The 19,956-nt window shown below is 38.7% G+C and overlaps 1 protein-coding gene across 2 annotated transcripts; it reads left to right on the forward strand.

Annotated features, from left to right (window-relative positions):
* The first annotated feature begins 1,010 nt into the window (after nucleotides 1-1,010).
* Nucleotides 1,011-18,525, forward strand: slco1c1 (solute carrier organic anion transporter family, member 1C1). Of its 2 annotated transcripts, XM_058080136.2 has the most exons (15): nucleotides 1,011-1,327; nucleotides 2,369-2,520; nucleotides 5,745-5,886; nucleotides 8,755-8,887; nucleotides 9,671-9,792; nucleotides 9,871-10,017; nucleotides 10,530-10,628; nucleotides 11,490-11,735; nucleotides 13,501-13,665; nucleotides 13,854-14,049; nucleotides 14,772-14,937; nucleotides 15,346-15,518; nucleotides 16,573-16,637; nucleotides 17,859-17,976; nucleotides 18,057-18,525. In XM_058080136.2, the coding sequence occupies exons 2-15, from the start codon at nucleotides 2,446-2,448 to the stop codon at nucleotides 18,292-18,294; spliced, it is 2,085 nt and encodes a 694-aa protein (XP_057936119.2). In that variant the 5' UTR covers nucleotides 1,011-1,327; nucleotides 2,369-2,445; the 3' UTR covers nucleotides 18,295-18,525. The 2 variants fall into 2 exon arrangements, with proteins under 2 accessions (XP_057936119.2, XP_057936120.2); XM_058080137.2 differs by lacking the exons at nucleotides 1,011-1,327; nucleotides 2,369-2,520 and adding an exon at nucleotides 8,613-8,671 and having other exon boundaries at nucleotides 5,743-5,886.
* The last annotated feature ends 1,431 nt before the right edge of the window (nucleotides 18,526-19,956 follow it).

The following is a 19,956-nucleotide window of genomic DNA, read 5'->3' on the forward strand; positions in this document are numbered from 1 at the left end:
AGGCACGGCGGTCGAGTGGTTAGCGTGCAGACCTCACAGCTAGGAGACCAGGGTTCAATTCCACCCTCGGTATCTCTGTGTGGAGTTTGCATGTTCGTGCATGCGTGGGTTTTCTCCGGGTACTCCGGTTTCCTCCCACATTCCAAAAACATGCTAGGTTAATTGGTATGAATGTGAGTGTGAATGGTTGTTTGTCTATATGTGCCCAGTGATTGGCTGGTGACCAGTCCAGGGTGTACCCGGCCTCTCGCCCGAAGACAGCTGGGATAGGCTTCAGCACCCCCGCGACCCTCGTGAGGAAAAGCGGTAGAAAATGAATTAATGGTTTTTGACAGACCCTTGGGATGGATTAATAATAAAAACCAAGGTACCACCGTGTTTATAAATGATCTAGATTAAGGGTAAACAACATTATTACACACTGTGTGTAAAAGCAGCCTAATTTGTGGAAACATTTTGAAAAAAAATTGCTCTTTCATTAAAAAATCTGTGAATTTCACTGAATTATGCGAGGATGTGAGTGTTTTTTTTATGTTTAGCTATGTACTTTTACACAGCCACGCCAACAATGCAATTATCTTGGCATGCTGTTGTTGTTAAACCTGTGGAGCTACACAGGTTGTGCTGAATGAATATAGAATTAAATTGAATAATTATCACCTCTTGAGCTTGTCAAAAAAAACCTACACAGAAACCAACACATTTGCTTCCATGGAGAGAAATTGCCTGTTTTAAAACCAGTGAAAATGATTGAAGGTATTAAGCAATGTAGGTGGAAATCAGACCAACGCTATTATTGCACAGACATGACATAAAAAGTACAAGCCACGACAAATATAAGGAATGTACACTGTAAAATATATAAGGAATGTAAAGTGTAAATATTATAATTTACAGTTTACCCGGGGGTGGGGGTGGTTTGGGGAGAGAGAGAGAGAGAGAGAGCGAGAGAGAGAGAGCGCTCGCGCGAGAAAGAGAGAGCGCGTGAGACTCGAAGCTTCTATAACTGCACGAGAGCAGTTCCAACAAACAAAACACTTCCTGACCGCACGTGATTCGCTGCCTTGAAGTGGACGGGGTGTCCGCTCAGGATGTCCCTTTTTTGATTTTACGGATTAATTTCCCCCAGATATTTGTATATGACGAGCGGTTTGAAATGAACTCAAGGGACAGAGCTTCGTCTCACAGCGTTGACAATAACAACCGGCGTCGCCTCCTCTACTCTCCAATCCTCATGAGAAGTTTGAGCGGTGCTGGTTGACAGGACTCTTTACCTGTGGTCCACATCTTGGAATACAAAGCTACTAAACCATTCTTTCCCACGGAGGTATGCAACTCGCCCTTCCGCTTTTGTTTTTTTAAAATAACATAACACTTGTGTCAACTAAGTGTCAACTAAAGTATCGTAAAGCGTTGTGATGAAGACATTGAACGCATCATTGCGCATCCCGTGAGTTCATTCATTTTAGTGAAATTCTGATTTGCTTCACTTTTGACTGTTTTCTTAAGTAAATTATTACAAACTGTCAGGATGACATGGTGTTTATTCATTTTTCATGTTTTTTTCTTTTATGAATTATTGATTCAGCCACGATGGCAAGTTGGCCTTCTCTTCTGAGTGATGTCCTTCAGCAGGGAGTATAGAGTCAACTGTCCCTGGAGTACAGTTAGCTGCTATCTGCAAAAACAAAATATTTGTTGCAATATGTTACTTATATATTATACTAATACTGTAGGTGTAGATTTAGAAATATGGCTGCAAAGTGTGTAATATTTTTATGCATTTTAATATCTGCATTTACGACAAATTATAGGACTGTGATTTTTGGCTAGTGCCTGATATTTTAGATATGGATAATAAAACAAGTCAATTTGTAAAAGAAAGGATTCACAATAGGATTGATTCCTCTGTCGTTTAACAAAGTGGAAGTGTCCTCAACAGGTGGACTGGAGCCCAGATCTGGACACAGTTACCTAACTATATGGATTCAGATTGGTTGTTATTTATTTTGAATCATATATAATGGTGATCAGTGCAACATATTCTCAATCATGGATTTTCAGTCATGACGAGAGTCACTTTGACCCAGAAAAAAAACAACCGGAATCCATTTGTGTTTAATATGAAAGCTTCTAATACATCTTTGGGGTAATGTATTGTGTTATTACTATTTTTTTGCCCATATGACTTACATTTCATAGCCAGATGGTTTGCATTTTGATTCATTTTGTTGTAAATCGGAATGACTGTGAAGCCCGTCAAAGTACACATGCGGTATTCTTTGACTCCACGGCTCATACAGTTCTGTTTTCTACTCTGTTTGCACTGAGAATAAGAGGGTCACATGCTTTAATTATAATTTTACAGGCTTGCATGCATCAGTGGCAAGAAATTGCATTTCGTGGTAGACTACAGCAAAGGAGACACGGTGACCTTTCAGGAGGATGGAGGTGGGAACTGAGCGCGGCGGCGTGCAGAAGGACAGAAAAACATGTGCCTCTTCCTGCTCCAGTCTCAAGGCAAGTGCAAAGTTGAGGTTGTTAATAGTGCAGTGGTTCATTCTAATGTCGGGATTCCCAGTCAATGACCCATTCATTGTAATTATGTGACTGACTGGTTACCAGTCTAATGTGTAGTCTGCCTTTCAATCTTAATTCATGGAACCAGGATAAATCATACTAATGAATGGATGAATGGAAAAAAGGGAGCTAACTTAAGAGTGCATTCTGTTCTTAGGACGTTGCCATTTAATAATACCCATTACCAGTGGGCAACCTAAATATCTATACGATGATATGTCGACTGATTAGGGGTGTAATGGAACACATGATCCATCAAGTTTATTTAAAAAAAGACAGCACTAGTCAATACCAGAACAATAGTCAGCAACAGTAGGTATGAGAAAAACACATTTAATTCTTTATCTATCTGGTGTATAGTTTTATCCACTATGTAGTAGCGGCTAGGCATAATGTAGCGAGGCATCTTGTTTTGGACAGCGTTGGGTGTTGGAGCGCACAGTGAGGTTGGTTGTATTAAATGTAAGCCGCAACGTATTTTTCACTCACAGGTCACTCCTACTTCTTGCTAATTGGTAGCACAAACTGTTGTAATCTGGCGCTGTTGGATAGAAGTGCTAGAACGGAGTCTCGAATGGATTGCTTGTATCGGAGTGTTAATTCCGGACATTTTAGATACAGGTCAATAGAATCGCACCCATATCCAACATCATTATTGCATTGGGACACCCTTATCTCCAAGAAATCCTCAACGTTTGGACACACTTCTTCATGTAACTGAATGAGAACATGTCCTTTTGATTCAGGTGATGGCCTGCACTAACCTGCGACACCAAATGGATGTCAACAAAGTGCTTGTTTTCCAAAGAAAAAATACCAAATACATTAGAACCGTTATTTCTAGAGATAAATACAAATAGAGAATGACCTGAGACATAATGCTATTTTCGTTTGTCCATCTGCCTCACAAAGTCACATCCATTGTCCTTCTTAAAGAAAGAGCGGCAAAATAACCTAGACCACAGTGTGAATGTCATGTTGTTTTTATTAGACCACCTCAGACTTTCCTCTTGCTTTTCTCCTACGTCAAACAACCTGGGAAAAAAAAGCTGAAAGCCGTTTTTCAACTGCTTAAAAGTTTTAAATTAGATCAAACCCTCTTGTTGATTCCCTCCCCCAAGATGAAAGTGATGTGAGACAATGGTGTTCAAGCAGCTTATCATAATACAGACTTTATTTCTTCTCAGAATTGTTCTGTTCCATGGGTGGGACACGGCACCGTCGCCTGCAAATCTAATCCTGTTCTTTTGTTGTACACTTTTTCCTTTTTTTGTACCAGTAAAGCTAGAGATTGGGTGACGCCATCCTTAAACAAGAGTCAAATGATTCTATGTTGTGAACAATGATTTGACGACTCCATCATACGCCACTGACACATGATACTGGTGAAAATGACTGGGTTAAAGTCCATATCACCCAGCCCTATTTCATATTATTTATTTGTTTCATTAAAATCATGCTATTTAAAATATTGGAAGTGGATTTTCCTGCATGCGGCCCCTGAGTTTGACGTCCTTGGTTTTGATACAGTCAGCACGTTAAAAAGATTTTCTCACAGCTTACACACCTGGATAAACCTGCTCTAATTGCGTCGACGATAAGCTGTGAATGTTCCGGGGGTTGATCTCAGCAAGCTTTAAAACAAAGTGTTCACGATGTACAAACTGTGCAGATCTGTAATGTCCTAATTACTGCTCTCAATGTTGCCACAGTTGCCGGCTGCATTGTTTGCATTTTAGGCATCTATAGCAAATAGACCAAGACTTCTGTAGGTTTAGCAGCGTATCATGGGTGTGTTTTTCTTAAGAATAACAATGGTCGTAATTTGTGTGTCATTGAAATTATACTATGATCTGGTATGCATTAATTGGAACAAGGTGTACACATGATTTGGGGAACAATCTCTTTGTGGGCGATAACATAAAGAAAATAAACCTGTAGCTTTTCTGACTCACTTTGTTTATCCTTCATGCGAAAGCCAAGCAGATCATTGTCACTCTTTGTGTGTTTGTGCACCTAAAATAACTTAAAGGGGACCTATTGTGCTAATTTTTCGATCCTTTGTATTGAGTTGTGGACTCCTATAGAGCAGCTACACACAATAAACTGCACAGAAAACTTTTTACATTATCCCAGCTGTATTTCATTGGATTTATTCTTCCCATCAAAATGATCTGTTTTAATTTATTCCACCCACGGCCTGCCTCCACTGTGATTGGTCACCCCACGTGCTCCTAACTATGAACGAACCCCACTTTCCTAATATAGTGGGTACAAGAGTTGATACTAAATGAGTCTTTGGAGAACTAATTGAAACAAGGTAACCACTAGGACACCGTGCAGCCCGTTTTATGCAAAATTCTGTCAACTAATTAAGGTTGTTACAGTCTCGGGGTGATTAAAAGTGGCTCAATGGCAGCATTTGTTGCAAATCTCAAAATGTGCCAAGTAATTGTGAATGTCACTATTCCAACTTGCAACTTAGCTTACTTATTTGCATTTGGGGCCAAGCACTTAAGGGCTAAAAAGTATTTTTATTTTTCGTTGACAGAAATAAATCTTGTTATGCAAGATTGACAGGAAACGTGGGGTCGGGTGTGGGGGCTGCAGAGTAACTCACAAAATACTTTATTTGCTATTTTGCTACTTCAGTAGCACTTCAGATAAGTAATATTCCGATATTTGACATAAATTAATAAATGATTGCTATTTTGCGGTAGGTTATGGTCTATTACTAGTAAAAACATATTGAAATACAAGTGATATGTAGTATTCTGGTCACTAGGTGGCACAAAACATTGAGACATTACCTTATATTACATTACCGTAATATTACTTTGGAAATAAAATAATAAATAAAAGTGAATACAAGTTCTCCTCTCATTCCGTGTGGAAGTGGTAAGTTTTGAGCTTCTTAAGTTTAGAAGAAATATGCTAGCTAGCAAGCTTTTTAGCTCACTACTTCACCGGCTTGCTAGCTAGCAGCTGGCTTGACAATATGGTGTAAATAATAAATAGTAGGAGTGTAAAGGTGACTATAGGGGTGTGATTTCATGTGGTCACCTGTATTCTCCCATGTCTACATCTGATGCATTTTAATGCAGACCTTTTCGGAAGATCTCATTTGCCCTTATCCTTTTCTAATCAACGTTGTATCCCCACAGATGTTCCTGGTGGCTTTGTCCTTTGCTTATTTTGCAAAGGCTTTGTCGGGGAGCTACATGAAGAGCACAATAACTCAGCTGGAGAGGCGCTTTGACATCCCCAGTTACCTAGTGGGCATCATTGACGGGAGCTTTGAGATGGGTGAGCAGGTCTGCTTGTCATTGCTATTTTGATATTGTTTACAGCCTGCGTGTCACAGCCACGTCATGCGCTCACCCCACCATTTCACCGTGTAAAGAATCTCAATGGCTCGCAGAGTTATTCAAAGATTCATCTCAGGCTTCCAATAAGAACTCGAGCAAGGACAGGCAGTGATCTTTGGATGTTTATGCAGAGGTTATATTACTTTACTTCATGTGTATGACATTGTCTTATGAACCCTATACATACATTCCTATGATGGTACAATACCGAGTATTGATACCTATCGATAATCCTGAGAACAGGGGTACTCAAATGGTCGTGACCTGATTAATACACATAATTATAGTATGTCCACAAAGGAGAGGAAAAACGAGGAGAAACTACATGCAGACAATGTGTAAATTAAAATCAACTATAAAAACAGATTATAAATAAGATATTTCACTGTGCAAGGAGTACAATTCAAGGAGGAAGAAGACTACGTCCGTAGAAGTTTTTAAAAGAGACTTAAAATCTTTGTTTTAAATATTGTGTATAGTTTTAGTTGGATTTCATAACTATATTCCTGCTTTGTTTCTAAACCTAATTTTTACTTTGTCGCACTTTGAGATTCCCAGAATGTAAAGTTCAATACAAATAATGTATCATTATTACAATTATTGTTAAATATATTATAATAAATAGCATAATAATAATAATAATGAAACATAATAAAAAATAATAAATTTTTTAAAATAATAAAAAAAATTGCTTACATTGACTAAAATTTTACTTCAAAATAATAATGAAAAAACATTTTATATTACATGTTTTAACAAAATTTCTGACGAGCTGTCTGGGACCCATACTGAATGGATCTGTGACACACTTTTGGTTCCCGACCCACCAGTTGAGAATAACTGCCTTCGAAGATGGAGAGGACAAGAACTTTGAGGATGAGCGCCCATATATCATGCAAGCAGTGCTTTTAGACGTTGCTCCAAAACAGGTTACATAAATACGCATTGCGTTCTACTAAGTGAAACAAAGTGAACAAAGGGCGCTGAACAACAGGAGCAAAAGATCTAACGATAAAGAAACTAAGTTAAAACAGAATAATTGACGCTGTAAGATGTGAGGGAGAAAACAAGGGATGGCAGGGAGCCTTTTGGTCAGGAAACAGATGGACCAAAGCAAGACTAATGAGAACTGAAACAGAGAAACCTAAAGAGAAAAAGCAACAAACATCAAGTGAAGCCCATATCCTCCAGAGACAAAGTTGTTTGTCGACATTCATATTCCTACCTCGTTGGTCCTATATAAGCTTGAAGCTGGAGGTTGGTGCTTTAGAGAGCTCACGGAGGATAACGGGTTGACCATAGGGGCTGACACTATGACAAAGCCTGGATTATTCTGCTGCATCGAGGTGCCATCCTATTCTCCACTGGTTCGCTCCTCCCCCTCCAAACTCCTGTTAACTTTACATTGACATTCTCTGATTTAAGATCAATATTTGCATTAAAAATGGAAGTATTAGATTCAAAGCATATAAATTATGCCTCACACACTTATTAAACGGTGGTCGTCCCTGCTAGCTGTCAGAGAAATTGCTTTTCCAAGACACGTCTACATAATCCACACTATTATGCTGTACAGTTGATGCTTTACTATGGAATACTTATAAACTGTTACTGACTTAGGGTGAATGAGATGTGTTTTCTGGGGAAAAAATAACTTAATTTTGAGGATTAAAAGAATGTTGCGGGGGGATCCACTCTATATGTATATGTAGTCCATCTTCTTCTGTGAAAGCTGCTCACAGGTGGCCAAGGCAACCAGCCTCTTAGGACCGTTACCAGGACGACACAATGGCAAGGAAGGGCAATGTTAATGCAAAGAGAAAGGAGAGGTACAATTGTAAAGAAGAGAACACAGTGGAGGGAACATAACGGAAAGAACATGGCAAACAGGATGAAAGAGTGCTTTCATAGTGAATGTGATCCTTATGGAGGTCAGACCGACTTGATTAGTTTGGTTCACTGGACGCCTCTGATGTATATTTCATACACGCTTCATCAAACCTGGACGTTAAGGAGGCTCTAAGTCGAAATTGAAAATACAAAAATAAGAAATGGGAGTGACACAAACATTTTTGGAGTAACAATTAATTGCCACAAAGTGAAATAGCAAGTTTAGTAAGTTCAACAAGTTTAAGACCGCAGTGCAAAATCTGGCGAAAACATGGATTAAATGTTATTTTAAGTAGGTATTTACGCTATGATGTTTTTCTCACAAGCTTTCTCTCTTTGAACGTGGGAATTGTTGGTGGAGTGGAGCGTCAAGATTGTGCAGGGGCGTCTCAACGGCAGTATTTTGAAGCTCTACTAGGAACCTCCTTAAGATCCAAGATTGCAAAATGTAGATTCTTGCAATTTTTCAGGAGTGTATAAGCTGTCTGAAATAAATCTTCGAGACCTTTACTGCTATCTCCTCGAAAATGAAGCAGTCGGTTGGCTAGGCATGCAGATTTACATTAAAGGACTTGACATTATGCAAAGCTGGCTAACTCTAATATAAGCACAAAGAAATACACCAGGATTAATATTATGCACAGTCATCAAAATCTTCACCTTTGTCTCTAATGTGGCTTAGCTCTATTACTTCTCATTCTTATTGGCTACTATATCAAAATATCTGCAATGTATTCATGTAATGAAGTATGTTTATCTCATTATTTCATGCAGATGCTTTTGCTTTCCTGCTGTACATCTACAGCTTATTTTGCAGCAGTAAGCTAGCAAAGGTAGCTGCTCCATTTTTTTAATACACTCGTCTGTGTTTTCCATAAAGTCCCTAATACTTTGCACACTTTATATATTCTGCCAGGTAACCTGTTAGTAATAGCTTTCGTCAGTTACTTTGGCGCCAAGCTCCATCGGCCAAAGATCATTGCAGTGGGTTGCGTACTGATGTCTGTTGGCACCTTCATCATCGCATTGCCTCACTTCATCACTGGACGGTAAGTAAAGGGCTCAGAAAACGTTGTTCGCCACTTTATTCACACCACAGTTCAGTTATATTAAACACGATTGGTACCGATTAATCATCTTACAACAGGCACAATAATTCCGAATTTAAATCCCGAATAAAAACACAGGCTATTGTTGCGGGCGTAATCAATGGCAAGCTAAAACTCAACTCTGAACCTCCGACGTCACTTCCTGCCTGCCACTCAGCTCTCCTAAGGAACACATTTAGTCTTATTTATATCTTAAAATACTTATTTTGTCTGTTTAATCTACTATATTGAGTAATACGAGCGTAAAGGTGGCTATATGGGGTGCTAGTTCATGTTTAGAAGACTTTAATAATGTATAAAATATATATTTAGAAGTTTGTAAACAGGTTTTCTATGCTTTAACTACAAAAATACTCAATTCATAAATAATTTATTCAATTTTGCATGAATAAATTTATCACGGTCAGTTCTGTAACCAATTAACTGCAATAAATGAGGGATACTTTTTATACATGAATGAATGGCAGTGCATTGAGATAAAGGGATGAAGTCATGCATCGCTGCAATAGATCAAGTGTGGTGACTTCAGGGGAAAGCATAGCTTTAGAAAAATAAAGAAAACACATTTTTAAAAGTTTCGAAGCTAATTTCTGTTCTGGCGACAATAGATCATGCGCTAGAGAGCTGATAAAAGCGGGGGAGTCTGCACAGTAAATACAATCAATACAGTAAATTGTTTCATATCATTTTCATCAAGAGTTTAATTATATGCTTTCTTTACAGTTATGAATTTGAATCATCTGCACGGTGGGATGTGAATGCTACCCCTAACCTCTCACCTTGTCCGTCGGGCTCACCAACTGAACCCAGCCAATATAGTCAATTGTCTGAGGTGCCAGCGACAGGTGTGTGTGTTTGTGTGCGAATCTGTTCAGATACAGACACATTCAGACATATTCTGGCAATATAATCCTCTCCTCCAGGTTGTGAAGGAGATTCCAACCTTTCCATGTGGATATATGTGCTCCTTGGAAATGTCCTACGAGGGATTGGAGAGACTCCTGTTCAACCTCTTGGGATCTCCTATATAGATGACTTTGCTAGTGAGGAGAATGCGGCATTGTATGTGGGTAAGGAAAAACTATATGCTGATATATAAGAGGGCGTACCCCAATGAATTGCCTTAAAAACAAAGATACAACAGTTCTAGGGAGAGCATCAGTCACAGGAGACTGCATTTAGAAAGAATTCAGTTAATTTTGTTATGTATTTTAAATACATATTTTACGCTAATACAGTATCATGTTGTATTATGTTGTTGTATGTTGTATTATTTTTCTCTTTTCAATAGATAAACGATATTTCAAAATAACACCTTTTAGAGCTGTAATTATAATACCAAGACACTATATAGGAGTGAGAGATGCACCTTTCTGTTTTCTCACGATAAATATGAGCAACATGTACAATAAACGTGACTGATATTGCACATCAATGAGCTCCAGCTCCAACAAATCTTAATTGTAAGATGTAATCACATCATGTAAAAAGTATAAAGGGTGTTACTCAATGAGATTATTATGGATGTGGAAGGTATTTTCATGTGCATATCATATTTGTCACAGTATCTTGTGTGTTCTAGGCTGTGTGCAGACCATTTCTGTGGTGGGGCCTGTCTTTGGCTACCTGCTAGGCTCTTTATGTGCAAAGATTTATGTGGACATTGGATTTGTAAAACTGGGTAAGTCAGCTTTATAGCCATTATGTACTGACAGGCATCATGCATGACATACTGCAGACCAGACTCAGAAGGAACTTTGTGAAAAATATTGTCTTGGTGCCCTTCTTGTAAACGGTACCATGAAAGTAAGCAAAAATATATAATACATTGCAGAGTTTCCAAAAAAAATAATGAAGAAGCCCTTCACAAAACATGACCTGATCTTATCAGATAAACTAGCGAGTCCAGCAGGTGTAGTTGAGGGGCGGTGTGAACAGGTGTTCAGGATTAGCATCACTTAGCTCATGATCCACAGGAGCTTTCAATCAAATAGAGTGCTGGAGAGGCAGATGTGTTCTCACAAGTTCACCTTTTATGACATTTCCAAATTGGTTATTAACATAACAATATGCATTTAGTTTTTTAAGCAACACACCCCTGTAGTTTGCCATATTTATTGAAACTGCATTACGGTATGAGTTGATGATGTCCAATGGCTCCCCCTGGTCCCATTAGATAACAGTGGACTGCAGTGAATAATGGAAGTGAGCTATGTACCTGTCCATTTTCAGCCTGCGGGATAATAACATAAATAGCTAAGACACAGTTTGGGCCCCTAAAAGCCTTTGGGAAGCAAATGTGACCTAATAATATAAACAGCACATAAATATCATTCAATTCATTTACACTGTTTACACTATAGCTCATAAGAACCTAATAAAAACCGTTGTTTGCCATGTAGGCTGACGGGGACCACCTCTTGTTGTAATTTATCTGGCTAACTTAGTCCAATTAAATCAATTAAGTTCCATTTAGTATGTGCATGTCATCCTATTTTATTCTATACTATAGTAACCCTCTCTCTCTTAAATCCCAACACAGAAAGCATCAGCATCACGCCAGCAGACTCCCGCTGGGTTGGAGCCTGGTGGTTGGGCTACATCATAGCAGGGATCATCACCCTGCTTTCTGCTGTTCCATTCTGGTTCCTACCACGCTCATTGCACATTTCAGGTAGCGAGCACACCCCAGGAAAGCCGGAGCAGACAAGTTTTATAAAAAACTCGGCCCCCATAAAGCACAAGTATCCCGCGGAGGAGCGCATGAGCTTCATAGAGATGGCAAAAGGTAAAGATGGATAAGAGATTGTATAAGAGACAGCTGACTACATACTAGAGTTTTTATTATTAGCCAAATTATTTGTTAACTAGGATATTGTTTAGATTTTTATATCATATCAAAAAGATGCTTGTGTTTGAAACTTGACTTAATTACAATCACTTTTATAACTGCATTTCTAACTTTTTAAAAAAACATTTCTAACTTCATAAATGATACCCGTCCACATACATGAACCATCATCAATACATTAGTGAACAAGAAGGGGTGGAAAAATAAGGGCTTACATTAGAGAAATAGCTGACACACCGAGAAACAAATTGGCATCCCTTCAAACTGAAAAGAAGAGGAGTAATTTGGGCAGAGAGCCTACACGTCTTTTGGCATGCTCTGGTTATGTCTCGCTTAACAATCCCTCTAATTCACCATGTCTGGGCGAAGGAACTGGGTGGAAACGTGGGAAAATGCAAGCCTTTTCCCCCCCATCTTGCAGAGTTCATCAGGCGCACCAAAATACAAGAATCAAGTCATGAGTGCAGAAAATAATTTTTCCAAAATGTCATGAAGTCCAAAAGTACCGTAACAAGGGAACATGCAAACCACATAGTATAAACAAACATAAAAACATAAAACATAAAAAAATGACTTGACAAAGAAAACAAGAGCAAGATGCAAACAAAAGAAAAAAAAGAAAATGGATTGATGTTTAATTCCATTCAGCTCACAGAGAAGCCTTTTCCCTCTCATAACAGCAGGTGAATAGTTAGTTCCATTTCTCATGGTAAGAAACCTATTTACTAAACATGCACCATGCAGCTGTTTCACTCTGGTTAGAGCTGTAGATGTGCCGACTATATTCACCAATTTGCAGCAGGTACAGTCCTCACATGTACAACTAGCCCTGCTCTCTTCTGGTACGGTGTCACTCAAAATGCCCCCCCCGCTTGCAGCCTGTCAATCTCCTGTTACATCCTTATTAAACTCCACCACTTGGGACAGGGCCTTTCCCGACCCAGAGATGACACTCTGCCCTTTGCCTCAGAGTTTGTGTCCTGTGCCGATTACCTTCTCGACTGCTTAACTCAGCTACAAAGTGATCCAGTCAGAGTAGGTCACGGCTCGATGACGACAGCAGGACCACATCATCGACAAAAAGCACGGTCCCCCATACCTGGAGTATCCCCAACACCAAATAATTAATTTTAATGTTATAATAATCCGACTGTGCACATGTAAGGACATATTTTTGCAAAAAACACTTCCTGTATAAAGACAAAGTTATTATACTTATTAGGTCCTTCTCATATTGTGTGTTGGTAGAATGCACACAAAACAATGAACAACCACGTATCTGTCTCCTTTTTTCTCTGCACAGATGCACCTTAAGATGATTAAGTGTTAAACCCTTAATCGAAGACTAAAACGATATGTTACACTAAATGGTTCTTCATGGTACCCATTATGTCATTGTATGGTCATATCACCTCGTACGTGCATTATTAAAAAAACAAACAAAAAAATACCTTAAACTGTATTATGGAAAGCAGGAAGTGAACAAATGTAACAGTTACTGATTGTAAAAGTACCAGATAGAGGGGTAGGATTTAATAAGCTTTGCTTCTTCTTACTCCTTTTGGACATGTGGAACTGTGAACTGATTATGGGATGCATTCAATTGTAATCTGATGCATGTTCAAATGAAATAAAACCATTACCATTACCAAATACACGGACTAATTCACTAACAGATTGTTCTATTCTTTTCACTTGGCAGACTTTTTTCCAACTGCGCGGACTCTACTGGGACACCCTGTGTATTTGATCTACCTGTGTGTGACAATCATCCAGCTCAACTCCCTCATCGGCATGGTTACCTACAAGCCCAAGTACATCGAGCAGCACTTTAGGCAGTCTGCCTCCAAGGCAAACTTCCTAATGGGTATGAACTACAAGTCTTAAACCGCCTGAAAAATCACTACAGCGTTCACACGTTTTGTTGTTGTTTGACAAGATTTTGCAATTTGAATGGTTTGTTCGACTTGTTCTACCTCTACATAAATTATATTTTACTATAGATAATTACCGCAATCATCTACAATGATTCTGTGTTTTAATCTTAAATATCAGGTGTGATTAACATCCCCGCCGTTGCGATTGGGATTTTTTCTGGTGGCCTCCTGATGAAGAAGATGAAGCTGAACATAATGGGAGCAGCAAAGTTTGCCTTCGTCACATCTTTCATTGGTTATATCCTGTCATTGTTTTTCTTTGCGATGAGCTGTGAGAACGCCAAGATGGCTGGGGTGACGCTTCCGTACAACAGGTGGGCCTAAGAACTGCATCTCTGCTTTTTTTCTTCTTATTTTGTTCTTCTAGTATTTTGTTCTGATATACTACATTATATATTATATATTTTATATATATTAGATATACTATATTACTTTATTCCCATATTTTGACTTTATGCCCCTAATACTATGACTTTTTTCCTGAACCTTTTTCCCCCCAAAATTACATTTATTTAGTTTTGCTTGTTTCTGATAATATTACAACTTTAAAACAACAATATGCTACTAAATTTCCCCCCTACATTCTTTTTCTGTAAAATTTTTACCTGATTCATTTCTTTTTGTAGAATTACAGCTGTTTTTTTTCCATTTCTGTTTTTATTCCCACCCCAAATATGGCAGCGTCCTTGTGAATATTTGGACTACATTTTAACAATATTATATCACTTTCTCCCAACCTAATTTTCCAAAAGGTATGACTTCATTGTATTGTGTTTGTTTCTTATAACATTACAACTTCAAAAACATATTTCCTGTAATATTACAACTCTATCCAACCAAAATAACATTATTTTTCTTCATAATAGCATCATACTAATCAGAGTATTACATTATCCTTGTCAAATTACAACTTTGAGGAGGCTAAGGTTCTCATTGGGAGTGACCAGGATGGATAGGATCAGGAACGAGTACATCAGAGGGACGTGTTAGAGGCCTTGGAGATAAAGTCAATTATCTTGTGTTGTCTTTCTTCCAGTGTGACGGGGATATCTTACGAAAAGCCATCTGTGTTCAATGCCTGCAATTCCCAATGTTTTTGTTCAACAAATAACTGGGACCCAGTTTGTGGAGGAAACGGCATCACGTATGTTTCTCCTTGTCATGCTGGCTGTACCAGCTCTACTGGCTCAGGGACAAACACAGTAAGTCAAAATGTTAAATGGGAAGTCTATGAACGACAACAAAAATAATTATTCAAACATGCAATAAAAGCCATCAAGTCTGGCGTTTGTCTTGTTGAACATTACAGTAACATTACTGACACCTAGTGACCAGTGTAGAGTACTACATATCATTCACAGCTTCTTTGAATGTGTTTTCTGTATATTTATTGTAAATTATTTAGTCGTTTGTATGTTTGAAAATTATTGAAAAAATGGCAATATGCATATTTTGAATATTTTTTAATCATCATTGACACATTGTTAGGATGTGCAATTTAAGTGTTTGCCTTGCAAAGTTACGCACCTTTACAGAAGTAAATGATATTGATGATATGTGGTCAGTGTCTGTTTACATATGATCACATGTATGACAACGTTTGTATCCAGGTCTTCTCCAACTGTAGCTGCGTCGGTGTGGCTGGCAACTTCACGGCCTCTACAGGTCAATGCCCTGACAAGGATGACTGTGACAGGATGTTCCCGTACTTCCTAGCGCTGTCCGTCATCACTTCATTTATCATCTCCCTGGGAGGCACACCAGGCTACATGCTTCTCATCAGGTTAGCACCGTTCCACTTTAAGATCAACGAATATGCTTGGCATGCTAGTATGAGACGTTTCCATTCATCTTGCATGACTTTGAGTCGGATACTGCAAGATGAACCTTGCTAAAGCATAACAAGCCTGGGAATCTTGGGGAATTTTTGTTGTATTTGGATCAAAGTAAGCAGAGACAACATTTATGGATCATAAATGGGTCATTTATGGTTGTAGTGTAATTTGCAAATTTTACAGATTTTATGCCTCTGGAGCGAAAAAGCCCACTGGGTCCCGTGCCTACCTTTTTAAAAAGCATCTCTCCCATCACATTGTCTTGATTAAATCTTAATTTGCCACACAAAGTACAGTAGGTCAGAGAGGTTGATGTATTACTGTTCATACAAAGAGCTGCTTTGCATGATTCCTATCAAATTCACCGCTATTTTTATATCGATGAGCTGATGACACTGATGCAGCAAAAGAACCATCAAGGGTGCCCTTTGTTGCAGTGTTCTGTACGCCATAACTAGTCCTACCATGCATTAGTCTCAAGGGGCTTCTGGTGATCAAAAAACGTCATTACTGACGTCTTTACTTCCCTAAGACCCTACGGCAGGAAGATTCAATATTCATTTTTGATGTCTTAAAGTTTAATATATTACATAGTACAATATATTACTATTACAATGAATGCATACATAATAAATATGCTTTTATATATATATTTTATTTATCACACATAACTCTATCTTGTTTGTCGTTACTTATTTGATTAATGTTCCATGTTTACAGCACTTTAGGATGCCTTGCTCAATCCAAATCACTTTATTACAATGTTTGTTTAACATAATTAAATCATAAATAGAATAAAAAATGCTACACAATTATATATATATATATTTAGTGTTTTATTCAACAGTTATAGAAGTATTTTTAATTACTATTATGATTCTTCTACTTAAAGAAATCGACCTGAACTGAAGCTCTTAAACTTTGAATTGGTGTCATTGCTGGCATTTGTAAACATGTTTTGTTGAATGTAATACAAATGTCTCCATGCCTGTTTACTTATAGATGCATCAAACCGCAGCTAAAATCATTTGCCTTGGGATTCCACGCTCTGGCAACACACACTCTTGGTAAGTCCCTGAGAAGCTACAGTGGATCCCTCATATTCGCCATTCAAGATTCCATGATTTCTGTTAAAAAAAAACAACATTTGCTTGATTTTAAAATAGTAATTATAGTAATTTTTTAATATTTTTGTTCAAAGGTCAAATTTAATAATGGTTTTCATTTCCATGCATTGGCAACACTGCACATTAGAGTTAAAATCAAAACAATGTCAAGGAAAAAAAAGTATACATACTTTAATTACCTTACTGACGGTTAAATATTTATAGTTTAAACTGAACGTTAAACGTTTGTGTGAATCTTGAAATTACCATATTTTATGATATAAGTCGTACCAGCCAAAAAACACATATAATTTGCACTGAACTATTAGTCCGATTTTTTTTGGGGGGGGGGTGTATTTTCTATAATCAGAGACCAAGAACAGACATTTCATCTGGAAAGGCAAGTTTTAGTAATGGCAAAAAAAAATGGAGCTCAACATAGCATGAATAGGTGGTATGCTAACGTGACAAATTCAAATTCAAACAGTTCAAATAACTATAGCCTTCACAACCCCCAAAGTCATCTACTATATTCATCACCCTGGCACCTACCCGGGCATGGAGACATAACTGCACTGTTGACAAGCGTCTCCCGGCTGCACCTTGTTCAAGCACCCATTTGTGAACTTGAACCAGATGTGGCTATCTAGCTTTTAACCTGCGATTAGCATCACCGACTTCACACAGATCATTAAAAAAATTAATTAAATAATGAGATCACTTACACATATACATGGTACACATATAGCGGAATGATAATAAATATGCAACTTATCAATCCATGTCAATTTAAAATAATGTACATATGTAAGCCCCACACATATCTGCATTATCTGCCTTTTCCTGTTTATGCCCCGCCCACACCAAGTACCGAAAAAGACCAGATACAGATACTAATATTTAGGGTTTGTGCTTCTATGTATTTAGCTTGTTGGGTGAACAATGGCAATCGAAGAGAGACAAGGAGGTTGGGTGTAGCTTAATCTAATCTAACAATTGCAACTCCTTTTTATTGCAAATGTTGATCACAAATCGGAGCGCGTCAGCATCATCCAGGTGTCTGAATTACTCGTGTTTATTTGCTTATCCGTACGTGGTTTCCGAGCAGATAGCGGGGGGATCTACTGTATGTGCTACTTTATAGGTTACACAATGGCTGAAAGCATGTTGACGCTTCTACAGCTGGAATCCCAGCGCCCATTTACTTCGGAGCAATCATCGACACCACTTGTCTGAAATGGGGACAGAAGCGTTGCGGTGGAATAGGGGCCTGCAAAATATACAATACCACGGCCTACAGGTAGAATGCATATTCATCAATACGCATACACAGTACGTGTTTCCAAATGACTTTTAATCTTCTAAATCCTCGCCTCTCAGGATAGCATACCTGGGCCTGACTCTGAGCCTGCGGACAATCTCCTTTCTCATTTGCATCCCAGGCTTCATCCTGCTTAGCAGGCAGCTACAGAGGGAGGAACGGGATGCCCTCCGTGGGTCTCTGACCAATGGCGGAACTGAGCTGGAGGCGCTCAGAAAGGAAGAATTTGTCATCACAAATTCTGAGCCATTACAAAGAAGTAAAGACAATGGCACGGGACGCGAGACGCGATTGTGATTCTCGTCACACATGCACGCACACACGCAGCTACACGTGAGATTTGCAAGGACTCGTTAAATATGATCATATGAAGCAGGGCTCTTCAATGAAAAGTCTAGATCAGGGGTCCTCAATTACATTCGTCCAAGCACCAAACCTTTTCTCGGCAGTTCAAATTTCAACACTTCACTTGGTTATAAAAATATATATTACCGATAATTAATAAATCATGCTTTTTTTGTGGTTGAATATGGTCTATTTTTAATAAAACAAGAAACATATTGAAGCACATTTTGCATTTTCCAGCAGGAAAATGGCTAAATGAAGTATAACACAAATTGGACATTGAGAGGATGCATTCATAGACGCTGGGTTGTCTTTGACTCAGGATTTTTATGATCGACTCGTTAGATATGATTCCCGAGAGTTGGTCCTTACTCGACTAATGGTAGAATTTTTATTTTTTTCGTCAAAAAAAACCCACTGTGGAGATATAAAATGAAGTTGGTGTAACAGCTTTACAATACGCTAAAAACGATGTTGTCGTGTGATATGTACTTCGCTTTCTTTGGCTCATCTTTAACCTTTTCAAAGTCAACAATTCCTCCACCTTCTAAAGTTGCTCTAACCCAACATGCGTTACGAGCGTTATTGCCGTCTACCCCCCCCCCCCCCCCCCCCCCACATATCTTGAAAAGCAGCTCAGACCGACACAGTACAGACCTGATAAATAGTCGACTATATGAAGGTGTCAGTCATTTTAGTGTCATATTCGGTGAGACAATACCGGAACAACAGCCTTTTATTGCAGGTTTCAGGTTTGACATCTTATTGCCGTTATTGCCGTCTACAGCCCACACCTTGAAAAGCAGCTCAGACCGACACAGTACAGACTCAACAAATAGTCGACTATTTGAAAGGTGTCAGTCATTTTAGTGTCATATTCGGTGAGACAATACCGGAACAACAGCCTTTTATTGCAGGTTTGACATCTCACGACAGGAACAATAATCCCTAATGAAACCTTAACGTTACTACCTGTCCATCGGCAAGGGAACACATTTATAGTAACACATGAGCACGAGTCATGGTTTATTTACTCATATTTCTTATATTGGGTTATAGGTGACTATAGTTATGCCCACTGGCACGGGTGCCATGTGTTGTGGATGCCAGAGCATAGACAAAGGCAATATGCGGTATAAAAGGTATTGCAATTACAACCAAAGGTGCAACAAAAGACGGCGGTGATATGTGGTCACTGGGAAGTAAAAGTACATAAAAGTACACAACATCAGTGAATATTTGGCAGCAAGGAATAATGGCAGGAGAGAAAACAAAGCGTGTACAATGCGGACATGCAAGGTCAAACAACAATGTGACAAATGGCATGGTTTAAGAAGGCCTAATAGCAGATGAGGCGCAGGTGTGCTGGTCAGAGGAGCAGGAGGGAGGAGCCCTCTGCAGGACGGCAACGCCGAGACAGCAGAGGGCAGCAGAGAGAGCAGAGTTATTTATTTACATTATTTCATTGGGGATATAATATTGTTAAAAAGTTGACACGATTTGGGCGATGTTTGTCCTGCAAAATGAAAAGCTTTGGTCACAAAGGCTGCTTATTGAGGACCACTGGTCTACACATGACCAACATTATGCTGGAGCCAATACACATATAATTTC

Source organism: Doryrhamphus excisus, linkage group LG8, assembly GCF_037039965.1.
Source record: "Doryrhamphus excisus strain RoL-2023G ecotype Guam linkage group LG8, RoL_Dexc_Guam_v1.1, whole genome shotgun sequence".
NCBI lineage: Eukaryota > Metazoa > Chordata > Actinopteri > Syngnathiformes > Syngnathidae > Doryrhamphus > Doryrhamphus excisus.